Source organism: Natator depressus, chromosome 23 (assembly GCF_965152275.1).
Source record: "Natator depressus isolate rNatDep1 chromosome 23, rNatDep2.hap1, whole genome shotgun sequence".
NCBI lineage: Eukaryota > Metazoa > Chordata > Testudines > Cheloniidae > Natator > Natator depressus.
Window position 1 is genome coordinate 2299481 of NC_134256.1, and position 12727 is coordinate 2312207.

General features: G+C 42.0%; 1 protein-coding gene across 1 annotated transcript in view; it reads left to right on the forward strand.

Annotated features, from left to right (window-relative positions):
* Positions 1 to 843: 843 nt before the first annotated feature.
* The window catches only part of ZNF541 (zinc finger protein 541), a 42006-nt gene continuing 30122 nt past the window's right edge, over positions 844 to 12727 (forward strand). The window contains exons 1-4 of the mRNA XM_074937246.1: positions 844 to 1147; positions 2481 to 2724; positions 4732 to 6547; positions 10093 to 10151. Of these exons, the coding sequence (XP_074793347.1) occupies positions 844 to 1147; positions 2481 to 2724; positions 4732 to 6547; positions 10093 to 10151 (2423 nt within the window). The remainder of the gene's footprint in view (positions 1148 to 2480; positions 2725 to 4731; positions 6548 to 10092; positions 10152 to 12727) is intronic.

Genomic DNA, 12727 nt, shown 5'->3' on the forward strand with positions numbered 1-12727 from the left:
GCATATTAGAGTTTGATTTAAGGATATTTATTTTGTATGTTTTGATACGTGATGTTGACAGTTTGTGTTTTAACTGGTGTAAAACTAACTTTTTGAATCACAACATATACTGTCATTAAATAGAAAAGGAGTACTTGTGGCACCTTAGAGACTAACCAATTTATTTGAGCATAAGCTTTCGTGAGCTACAGCTGTAGCTTAGTCTCTAAGGTGCCACAAGTACTCCTTTTCTTTTTGCGAATACAGACTAACACGGCTGCTACTCTGAAACCTGTCATTAAATAGTTATTGTCTTAACCCCCCCATATTTTCCTGCAACTATGAAAAATTAAATAGATAAAAATAGAAAACAATGCTTAAAACCCATAATTTTGTGCAACTGTGAAAATTTAAATTGATAAAAAATTAAAAATGCTTAAATATAAACATCAATATTATCCCTCAAATTTATATTTAAAAAATATCAATTCTGCCAAATCTGTTCCTGATGATCAATGTAGTTTAAAGAGCAAAATGGATTTAACCACACATACAAAGTTCCAGTTGTTTGAAAGCACTTTTAATTTGAACACATATTTCCATCTAAAATACAAACCAGAAGTATTTATCTAGAATCCTATATAATAAGGATTGGTTTATATATATATGGGCTAATGTATCAATACTGGTATTGCTTTCATTTTAAAATGTATTATCTGTTCATCTCTGTTATCTAACTTTTTCCTGTTACCTTTTGTTTAGGAATCTTGCTATACACTAATGCAGTTTTCAAGCTCTGAGTCTTGTCCTAGTTTATCAGAAACCAAAGCATATTCCCTGACCAAACATTAAAGGTGGGTAAACATGGACCAGTACCACCTCAGTGATGAAAACTTCATCCAATCAGAGATGCATATTCCTGGATTTTCAGAGAGTCAAGGGCTGAACTGTAGTGACACTCTCAACCTTAAGCTGTGTCCAGATACAAGAGACATAATGTATACTGGCCTAAGCAGCCTAGATATGGATCCTAGCCTTTCAGCTGCAGATATGGCTAATGACACTTTGGAGGACAATTTAGATGCACTGTCTTTGTATTCTGTGAAGGACTGTGATTTTGTTAAACTCCTTGATGAGTCTGACTTTGGCTCACAGCCTTCTTTGTGTGGTGAGTACATTGGAATCTCCTTTGGTTATAATTTTACAGTTCAGTGTAGCCAGAATTCGTCAGTAGTTAATTTAGAAGTTAAAGTAGACCTAGTGATAATCTCTTTGGGGCAGGGACATTGGGTAAAATTTTCAAAAGCCCCTAAATGACGAGAAGCCTAAATCCCAATTTCAAGTGCCTTTTGAAAATGAGACTTAAGACTTCTAAGTCACTTAGGTGCTTTTGAAAATTTTGCGTCTTTATTTGTCTTGTAAATTGTCATGTGTATTTATAGCTCTATAGAAAATAGTTACTTATAATTATTGTAACATTAAATAGGATAGGAATATTTCCCCTACGACTCTGTTTCCTTAAAATTGTACCATGGCTAGGAATACACTCTCTGTTCAAAGTCTTTGCAACTTGATCTCAAAACTGCAAATGGAAAATTTAAAAACATTAAGATAACAGATTTGCTAAATATGCTGCTAACATTTACATTACTAGCTTTCCTTGAAGCATAGAAGAGACATTCTGTTTAATTTTTGCATTTCAAGTTCTCTGGGAAATGGATTTAGAAGAATGGGCTTTCTCCAAAATTTGCAATTAGAAGTTAAAAGGAGAATGTCCTTAGTAAAATACTGTCCTTGAAAGAACAGGGTAGCATCACTGCTAATGCAGATCAGTGATCATGCAAAAGTTCAAGGAAATTTGAAGACAGAAAAAACAAAAAGACACAACTAGGAGTTCTCAAATAAGAGAATGATAGAATTTTTTTTATAAAATTTGGTGCTTTTATTTAACTGATTAGGCCAACTGATAAAATTTGTAGTATATCTACCTCTCTCCTTTTTCATTCTGGTTCATAGTTAATTAATCTTAGATTTATGAAAACAATGTAAGCTTAGTGGCTCAATGAATTTATTAACTAGTCAGTCATCTCTGGTGACCTTGGTTTAAATATTGATAAGGTCACAAGTGCAAAATAATTCGGAGGAGTCTCCTGTGTCTATTTTTGTCCAAAAAAGCGGAAACAGTGTGGCAGAATTCAGGTCAGTTGACACTGCTCAAGAGATTCAGGACTGAAATAGCAAGCCACAACTGAGGTGCATTGTCAGAGCTGGGTGAGGACATAGGCCTGGAAAAGCAGTGGTGTTGCAGATCACAGGCTACATTGTTAGAAACAAACCTATGGTGCATCATGCTTGTACTAGTTATCCTGCCCTGTAACTAGGCTCCCAACAGAAAATTTAGGGGAATTAAAAAGAGAAATCTATGAAACCTTACATTATTGGGGTAATTTACTAAGATACTGTGTGTTACCTAATGAGTATAACTTTCACCCTTTATTTAGAATTGGGGCTTCCTGTCCCAGCAGCACCTAAAGAAGTTGAACAAGAAGGAAAGTCCAATTCTGGTAGTGCCAGGAAAGGGAAGCATCAGCACAGCTCTCCTCAAAATCCTGTTCTGGATTGCAGTCTCTGTGGGAAGGTGTTCAGCAGTGCCAGCTCTCTTAGCAAACATAACCTGACTCACAGCCAGGAACGGAAATACATCTGTAAAATCTGCAGCAAGGCTTTTAAACGGCAGGACCACCTGTATGTAGGCGTTTACTAATATAAAGGCATAAAACTATGTTCAGTTTGTTTGTTTGTATGTTTGAAACAGTGTGGATAGTATCCACTTCAGTAGTACTTCATTTTCCTGTTTCAGTTTGGTTTAGATGCACAGTTACCCTACTTTGGTGTGGGCATTTGTCAGGCCAGCAAGCCCCATCAAATTACATTGCAAAACTATATCAATAGCAGAAGCAAGTTAGTTCTAGCATTTCCAGAGCATATTGGTGCAGGAAGGGCCTCAACTAGTCATATAAGACATAGTTCAGCTACAGAAGACTTGGTAAGCTTGTATTGTGCAATAGCAACTAAGAGCCTTTTATTTTTCTTTCTGCTCGGTGGTCCAGGGAAAAGCATACTGGTGTTGGAAGTACTTGTACTGGACAGCCTATTCTTGTGTGGTTTCAGCAGCCAATATGTTGTGAACTGCAGTTAAAGATTACATTTTCACACCATTACTAACTGGGATTCCATGTTTCAAATGCTGTATAGCATTTGTTCTATCTCTAGTGGTTCTTGAAGTATTGGACCTTCAGTGGTTTATTCTGGTTTCTTGATGTAGCAGTGCTGGTCCAGACTAATTCTGCACTGACATATCCAGTGCAACTCCTACAGAACTCAAAGGGGTTGGACAGAGTGTAAAACAAGGCACAATTAGGGCTCTCTAAAGCAGGAGGGGTCCACACAGCTGCAGCCCGACTGCTTTTTTTTTTCACTCTAGGAAGAAGGATTACATCACTCCCACCCTCCATCACCTGCACTGGCTGACTATTGCTGAATCCAATTCAAAACTGACCTTCTCAAAACTATCAGGACAAAACTATTGTCGTTCCCCTCTATTCGACATTGGTGAGGCCTCCTCTGGAGTACTGTGTCCAGTTTTGGGCCCCACACTACAAGAAGGATGTGGATAAATTGGAGAGAGTCCAGCGAAGGGCAACAAAAATGATTAGGGGTCTGGAACACATGACTTATGAGGAGAGGCTGAGGGAACTGGGATTGTTTAGTCTGCAGAAGAGAAGAATGAGGGGGGATTTGATAGCTGCTTTCAACTACCTGAGAGGTGGTTCCAAAGAGGATGGTTCTAGACTATTCTCAGTGGTAGAAGATGACAGGACAAGGAGTAATGGTCTCAAGTTGCAGTGGGGGAGGTTTAGGTTGGATATTAGGAAAAACTTTTTCACTAGGAGGGTGGTGAAACACTGAAATGCGTTACCTAGGGAGGTGGTAGAATCTCCTTCCTTAGAAGTTTTTAAGGTCAGGCTTGACAAAGCCCTGGCTGGGATGATTTAATTGGGGATTGGTCCTGCTTTGAGCAGGGGGTTGGACTAGATGACCTCCTGAGGTCCCTTCCAACCCTGATATTCTATGATTCTATGATTCTAATTGTATCAAGTCCAAGACATCGGACCAGTGCAAATGCCAGTCCCAGGGAACAGGCTGGAGGTTTCAGTCCGTATTACTATATTTTGAATTAATATGTGTCCTTTAAAATGTTGTTCTGCCCTAAAAGTGTCTCTGTAGAAAGGGCATTGTGGTGTTCCATATTCATTGTTTGTCACTGGTTTCTGTATCAAATTTGCTTTGAAATTTTGAATTTCTCAGTGCTGGCCGTTAAAAAACATCTTTCCTGATAGTTTTGAGAAGGTCAGTTTTGAATTGGATTCAGCGATAGGCAGCCAGTGCAGGTGATGGAGGGTGGGAGTGATGTAATCCTTCTTCCTAGAGTGAAAAAAAAAAGCAGTCGGGCTGCAGCTGTGTGGACCCCTCCTGCTTTAGAGAGCCCTAATTGTGCCTTGTTTTACACTCTGTCCAACCCCTTTGAGTTCTGTAGGAGTTGCACTGGATATGTCAGTGCAGAATTTGACCTTCAGGATTTAATAAAACCATAGAAGTGAGAACTGAAATAGTTCAGGAAAGAAATGATTTAATTTCTGCTAGTCATTTTAATATGAGTCTTCTCTTCTGTCTTTTGTCTTTTTACCTCAGGAGTGGACACATGCTAACACATCAGAAAACAAAACCATTTATGTGTATAGAACAGGGTTGCAATAAGAGTTACTGTGACCATCGGTCATTGCTTCGACATTATGAAATGCAACACGGCTTGTCTATCTTGAAGGAGGCCACCTGTGATGAAGATGCCTGTAAGGTCTCATCACCTTCTCATGATGCATTTGTCCAAAGAGGACAAGGTAGCTTGAGAATGGAGAGGCTGGCTGTTCACTCTGAATCCAAATCTCCAAATCCTGTCCTGCCCAACAGAGACCTACTGAAATGTATTGTTAGCAGCATTGTAAATCAGAAGCTTCCATCAACTCCAGCATCGTCTGCAGGGGACTTGAAAGGTTCACTGCAGTCTTGCTCCTCTGCAGCTGATAAAGTTTCTTGCATCCCATCTAGCACGACTGCACTATTTGAAGCTACAAGTGACAACACGGTGAAGGAGCATTATTCTTGCCAAAAGAATGCCACCTCTTCTAATGTGTATGCCATAATAAATCCTGGTAATTTATCTGTGATCACACCAGGAGAAAACATAGTTACCAGTTTGACTGATACATCCCTGCTTTCAGAATCACAGTTTCCTTTAGAGACTACAGGGCTGGATTATTGGCCAAACAGCACTTTACCTTGTTTTCCATTATTCAGAGGTCAGAAGATTTCTGCAAACTCCTCCCATCAGTCAAGCAGTAATTTTCAGTGGATCAGAAACATGCCAGTTTGTACTAAAAGCAAAGGGAATAGTGTTTATATTAATCACAGTCCATCTGTTGCAGCTCAGAATATTTCAGGTGGGTTTCCTGGACCTTCTCACGCATTCGACTCGTTTGCACAGATGTATGAGTGTCCAGATGCTGTGTCATTCGCACTTTTGAAGACCCAAGGGGAAATCGCAGGTGAAACAAAGCTCAGCAGTTTTGAGGAAGCCTTTAGGCCAACAAAAAGACAAGAATGTGACATTGATTCTTGTCACTGGCAGAACATTCAGAAGCATAGTGTGTTACAGAATGATGCTAACCCACACTTCAGGCAGCTTTTCATGGAATCCTCCGTGAACCAGGAGCATTTGCAAGTGCAGCAGCACCTGCTCCAAATGTTCACCAAATCTCAACACATTTTGTCCCACACCCAGGTGGTGGCTCCATCACAGAAAGCAACTTCTGAGGTGAAACAGGCTGTAGAAAAACCACTCCAAAATGTATTGCAACAGCAGCAGCAGGCTGATGTGATTCACTCTCTTCTAGAGCACACACAACGTGGAGGGTCTCCCATGTATATGCAAAAGACTTTGACCCAGTATCAGAAGGATGTGTTATCTGTTAGTGAGGAACAAGGCCAAATAGGAAGGCAGCAAGCAGCAGTTACTTTGCAGTCTTCTCGGTCCCTGTCTGACCCTTTCATAAATTCAGACTCTGTTTACTCTGCCAAGCAGACTAGACCCTTGAAAGGGTGTGTGGGATTCAAAGATATTGACAACCCAAGCCAACCCCAGACTGCAGTATGTGATAAGGCCCTGGGAAACTCTACTTATGGGAAATCACGTCAGCGAGAAAATAACACTTCTGTATATAGCAACAAAGAGAAGAATGAAGGATATTGCAAAGGAACAAGTGGAAAACTACATTCCAGCAGTGGTAGGCCTCGCCGCTTGTCCAGTGTCCGAAAAGAGAAGCTAAAGTTTGACCTGTCTTGCACAGCTTCTCCAAGTCAAGTGGCCATGGCTTCCTTTTCATTACCTGGTACTTCACCAAGTCATGTGACTGAAAAGAAACACAAACTAACAATTTTTAATAGGATTCAGGTATGTTCAAATCTTCTTTTATTTTTTAGCAAATAAAATAAAAACTTTTAAATAAATAAATAGAAAACAGAGATGGCATCTTCATGGTTAGAGCAGGGAATTAGGAGTCAGAAATCCTGGCTTTTCCTATTGAAAGTCACTGGGAGGTATGTGTCTAACTCATTTGGGTGCTTTTGCATCTTTAAGTATCTAAATAACTTTGTAAATTTGGCCCTCTGTGTCTCAGATTCTCCATCTTTAAAATGAGGATAATGATATTTACCAACCTTTGAGAAGTTGTGACACATTATTGGAGCAGTGACACAAGGCGCCATTTTTTAGCTGAGAAGTGAAACCACTATTGTAACTCTTGTGGTACAAAACAAAACCAAACCACCATGTAACCTAGTCTTTATGAAAATTAGGGTGTAAATATATAGGGGAAATTATTTTAAAACTAAGACCTTCTGTACCAAATTTGTATAGAAGATTGCAGTTTATAATGGAAATACTCACACATTTTAACAGGGCTGTGCTCGTAGACTATGCTAATAACTTGTTGCCAAGAGGAATGAAGTTGGAATCTGCTTCTGGATTGAGATGGGACTCTAATCAGCTCATCCGAAAGCAAGCGTTAATGTAGTTGCAGAATAAAACTTCTTTTCAGACTAAAAAAAAAAATTCCCCAGCGCTGAAAATATTTAGTATTCCACAGGATAAATAAATAGTTTCACAGTTACTGTTGATCTTGATGTCTTTGTCAGGATCATATTACTACATTATTTTAACATGTGGGAGAAATGCTCATAATTCATTCAGTTCTTCTAGTGAATTATGTATTAGTCTTAGTCACTAATCAGTGAAGATATCTTTCAGTGCTCCCATGGGTTGCACTGAAATATTTCTTTGCTTTTCATAAATCAAAAACAGTAAAGCTTAGTCTGACATCCTTCACACTTGGTAGTGTGACAGGATCCTTATTTCTTATACTTTATTTGTCAGTATTGCTGTATTAAACTTCATCTTGAAAGGTGTGGTAAAGTGGGTCCAACATTCTTTTAAACAGCACATCAATTATGTTTTTTCTTTTATTATGAATAAAACTATGGGGCAGTTAGCTATGCTTTTAACCTGAGATCTGAAATTACTTTATAATGGTTCATGAAGGGGGTTAACATTACCTCTGTTTTATAGTTTGGAAAACTGGGACACAGAGATGTTATGTGATGTATTAAGTTAATTTGCAGTCTGGAATAGAACCTAGGGTTCCTAACTCTAGATATTGAGCCTTAGCTATTGGATTTCATTGTGTCCCTGTGTTTTTTTAAATTGGAGGTGGACAAAGTACAGCCCATGGGACACATCCGGCCCGCGGGACCCTCCTGCCCGGCCCCTGAGCTCCTGGACCAGGAGGCTGGCCCCTGGCCCCTTCCCTGCTGTTCCTCCTCCCCTGCAGCCTCAGCTCACTGCACCACCGGTTCAATGCTCTAGGCGGCGGGGCTGCGAGCTCTTGCTGGGCAGTGCAGCTGCAGAGCCGCTGCCTGACCTGGGGCTCTGTGCTGCACGGTGGCGTGGCTGGCTCCAGCCGGGCGGCACGGCAACCTGTCCTGGTGCTCTGAGCGGCACGGCTGTAGCACTGCCAGCCACTGGTGCTCCAGGCAGTGCGGAAAGGGATCGGGGGTTGGATAGAGGGCAGGGGAGTTCGGGGTGGTGGTCAGTTGGCGGGGATGTGGATGGGGTCGGGGCGGTCAGAGGGCGGGGAACAGGAGGGTTGAATGGGGGCAGGGGTCCCGGGGGGGCAGTCAGGAAGGAGAGGTGGGGTTGGATGGGGTGGTGGGGGGCAGTCAGAGGCAGGGGTTCCCGGGGCAGTCAGGGAGAAAGGGTGATTGGATGGGGCAGTGGTTCCAGGGGGGCAGTCAGGAATGAGAGGAGGGGTTGGATGGGGTGGCAGGGGGCGGATTGGGGTCCCGGGGGGGCCATCAAGGGACAGGAAACAGGGGGTTGGATGGGGCAGGAGTCCTGGGGGGGGCCGTCAGGGGATGAGAAGCAGGGGGGGTCGGATGGGGGCGGGGGCCGGGCCACGCCTGGCTGTTGCGGGGGGGCACAGCCTCCCCTAGTCGGCCCTCCATACAATTTCGGAAACCTGATGTGGCCCTCAGGCCAAAAAGTTTGCCCACCCTTGTTTTAAAATCTTTTTATTAGTGTTGACAACTTTGGTCTCACCAAAAATAATCTTTAGCGTTTACATGGCACTTTACATATTTCAAAGTGCATTAAAAACTAACTAATTAATCCAGTGTCAGAAGTTTAAAAATGATTTAACAAGATGAAGTCTCACAGGGTGCTTTGTACAGTCTTTCACCTAGGTTCTTGGTTCAGCTTGTGCTCTGGTCAGTAATAAAATATTGCTAGCATCAGACTGTTCAGGGAGCTGTGTGAAATGAGTCAGTCCAATAATGGACAGATGTCCATATAGCACAGATCACTTTCTCCATTGGGAGTAATTAGTGCCTAACTGCTTGCATCAGCAGAGAGATAAGGGGCTAACTAGTTATACATAATGAACTTCTCACCCTTAGAGATAGTCCTTTCAGGTCACAGATGAGGCACATTGACGGACTTGTGTAGGGAAGCTGCTTGCAATAGTGCTGCCCATGCTGTACGTGTTCTGTGGATAAATAGGAGTTTTGAGTCTCCAAGGTTTTGTGGAGAGTCGTTTTTGTTGTGTTGATTATTAGTTGCACTTCCTGCCCCATGCAGTCTGCTGACATCTCACCCTCATGCACTACTCTGATGGAGAGTTCATATGCATGCTTTTGTCCAGGCTCTGCATGAACTGCTGCTGTTTCTGCCGGCCAGAAGCTCGCCTGTCATCTATGCACTGAGGTGAACCTTTGTGCAAGGAATCCCGCCTACTCCATACTGTGGGGACACGTGCTGAGCCACCTCTGTTGTACTGTTCCCTGCCTTCCCCTAGGACCTTGCAGAAGGCTCTCTGTAATGGAAGGGGCCTGCCATTGCTGTGGGAGGAGTGAGATGCTGGCTGGGCCAGAGGAATGCCGGCACTAGGAAACCTGCACGGGGCTCAGAAGCTATAGGAACTCTCTTAACTCCTTGAAGTTTATATGGGGCATCTTGCTTCCCTCCCCAAATCCCTGCATGTGGGCACCATGCATTAGGAGCCTAAGAGATTGGAAAGTAGGAGGAGAGGATCCTCCCTCTCTGGCATTCTTCTGCAGGAGGTTACTTTCTCTGTGCTGATGATTGCTCTCTCTTTTAGAGGGTCTTGTAATGGGAAGTAAGCAACTTATGATATAAGAGTGCTGTTGTTTGGAACTCATGTTATTTGTATATGCACACAAGGGTTAAGAGGATAAATTCATTAATGTTTGTAAAGGGCTTTGGGATCCTGTAAAATTTCTAAACCATATAACTGCAAAGTGTTATTTTTAGAAATGAAACAACTCCGAAGTTCCATGTCTTGTTTCAGGATGGAATAACTATATTGTAAGTTTAAATCATGGACAGCATAACATCTGTTTTTGATTTTTTTTTTTTAAACTCAGGGTGGAAATATCTACAGCCTTACTAATGCAGTGAGGGAAGAAAACTTGTCAGCTGGATGGTAAGCAGAGTACACTGTAGTCTTGACAGAGCTTCAAATAAAATAATGTCACACAGATTTTTATTTTTACTTTTAGGTTTGGCTTCAAATGTCTGTGTTAGCAGTAAGAGTCCAAATGATGTATTTGCTCCCTTAGGGTTGGATTTTTACATAACCCTTTTTTTTTGGCTAGCTCTGAGATTATGCTAATTAATAGGTGTTTGAATTTGAGCCACAAGGCTTTCATAAAACTACTTTCTAACCCACAAGCATGAAAGCCATATAGCAACTTAACTTAAGTATGACAGAGGGATATTTGAATGTGGTATTTAAGGTTATTAATATGATAATAAAAACTGACCAATCCTTTTCTTTTCACACATTACCATAATGAATGAGGGTTCACAATGAAAGGAATGGAAGGCAAATTTAGAATAAAATTAAAAGAGATTCACCTCTGGGCAAGAAGGGCTTCATTGGGTCTTAAGTTGAGTACAGGTCTTGTGCTGAGTTTCATCCACAATGAGTAGTCAGCCTTTGAAATTTATTGTAGGAACAGAGAGTCAAATACTGAAGCTGGATGTTTAAAAGTGGATGGATAATTTTATGACCAGTAATTTATTTAGGGCAAGTTTGTGCCCTGGTCCTCAGTGGCTGCATAGGGAAGTAAACACCCTTCCCCCTCCCTCTGTTCAGCTGCTTAGAACCTACCTGCATCACAGCTTGGGTGCTGATGTAGAGAGCAGGGACTGCACTCCTGATATTCCCTCTGCAAGTAAGCCATGGTCTATCTTCCCATATGTTAGCCAGTGGAGCTGATTATTTATTAAGTGAGGAAGTAAGCTGTTCCCCGAAAGGAGATGTCAGAGCTTACTCCTCCCTGGGGAAGGAGGGGAGGAGTTGTGACTTTGGGTCACAGTTCATTCCTGGGGTTCCTCCTTGGGTGATGCAGCTATGTGCTGCCCCGTGCTTAAGTCTGAGCCTTTGTGACACTTTCTGTGGTACCCAGGGCTCTAAGGCACCTTGCTACCACCAGCCCTTAGCGGGAGGAAGCCTTGTCTGTGCCCTCCAAGGCTCAGCTCCCTGACACCACAAGCCTCAGGTGACACAAGCACTACCTTCAGGCTTCTGCAGGCCCCATCCTCTCTTTACAGGTTAATCATAGGCACACTTCAACTCTGAACTCTGAGCATCCGCCTGGAGTATCCAGCACCTGTTCCACTGAACACTTACAGAATTCATAGATCGGCTACTCCCCAAGGAAGAGGAGACCCCAGTATAGCAGTTACAGCTAAGAATCGCCACTCTGATCAACACACAGCACTTAGATATGTTTATAGTAAAAACCTTGAAGTAGTTTATTTAACAAAGAACAGAGACCAGGAAGAAGGAAGTAGAACTAATAGAAACAAATGGCTACATATAAAATAAAATCAGAACATGCTTTGTAGCGGCTAAACTTAACTAACAAGACATTATCATGTCATATAGAAGGAAAGCTCACCCAAAATCCTTGCAGTGTATTATAGCCAGTCTTGGCTGTAATCTTCTGTTCATGAGACAAGTCATGTTGTCCTCTTGCTTTGTCAGTGGAGAGAACCCTGTGTCTCTTTGCAATCCCAGATACATCCAAACAGTCCTTTGATCTTTATTCATAAACAGGTCACCCTCCTGCTTATTGTTCTTCCCTGTGGCCTCCCCCTCTTGTTGACCTTGCAATCTTTTAATTAGCATCTGGCTCCATATGCACATAGGCTTACCTTGTGAGACACTCGGTGCACAATACACATTTGGCCAATCAAAGAGAGATAAGCATCCCCTGGCCAAACAGAATCTATCCAAGGCTGGTTACCTCCTGGTGACCTGCTTTTAACTTCAAGGCTTTAAGAACATAATTTCCAGTATAGATACGTAACTTCCTAAATATTACTCAAACATACATTACAGAGTGACTAATAATCAGTGGTTGTTGATAGAGACTTCACATATCACTCTTTGGTATCATATACCATCAGACCCAGGGGATTCCTATGCATCCCTACGCAGCCTGGGGGTTCTCTGCCAGTTGGCACAAGGAGGTTCCTGAGTCATAGCCTTACAGTTCAATCTAGTGAAATTCAGTTGAATTCAATGAAGTTGCATGGGTGTAGCTTGAGAGTAGAATATGGCCCACTGATTTAATTCTTCTGTAGGCATGGCACAGATTAATATGATTCTTCATTTAAACTGCACAAACAGCTGCCTTTCCTACAATGCCACTAACCATGATAGATAGGCCAATAATTTTCCATCGTTAAGAAATTGATTGACATTTATTAAGAATCTGAAGAATCCATTCCTGGTCCGTAATGACTGAAAGTCACAGTTCATAGTGAGCAAGTGTCCACATAAAAAAAAATCACCCACACATCAAGGTAGTCTCCTTCTCTCTCTCCCCATCTTCCATTTCTAGCCCCAGGAGAGGAGCCAAGGACTGAATGGACCATAGAGTCTGAACTCATCTCTCATTCTCACCCTTAAGGTGGTCCCTCCACATTAGGGTGGTAGGTGGGTGGGTATTGGAAAGCTTGAACTGCCTTTGCTTTGTTTGTGTTGTG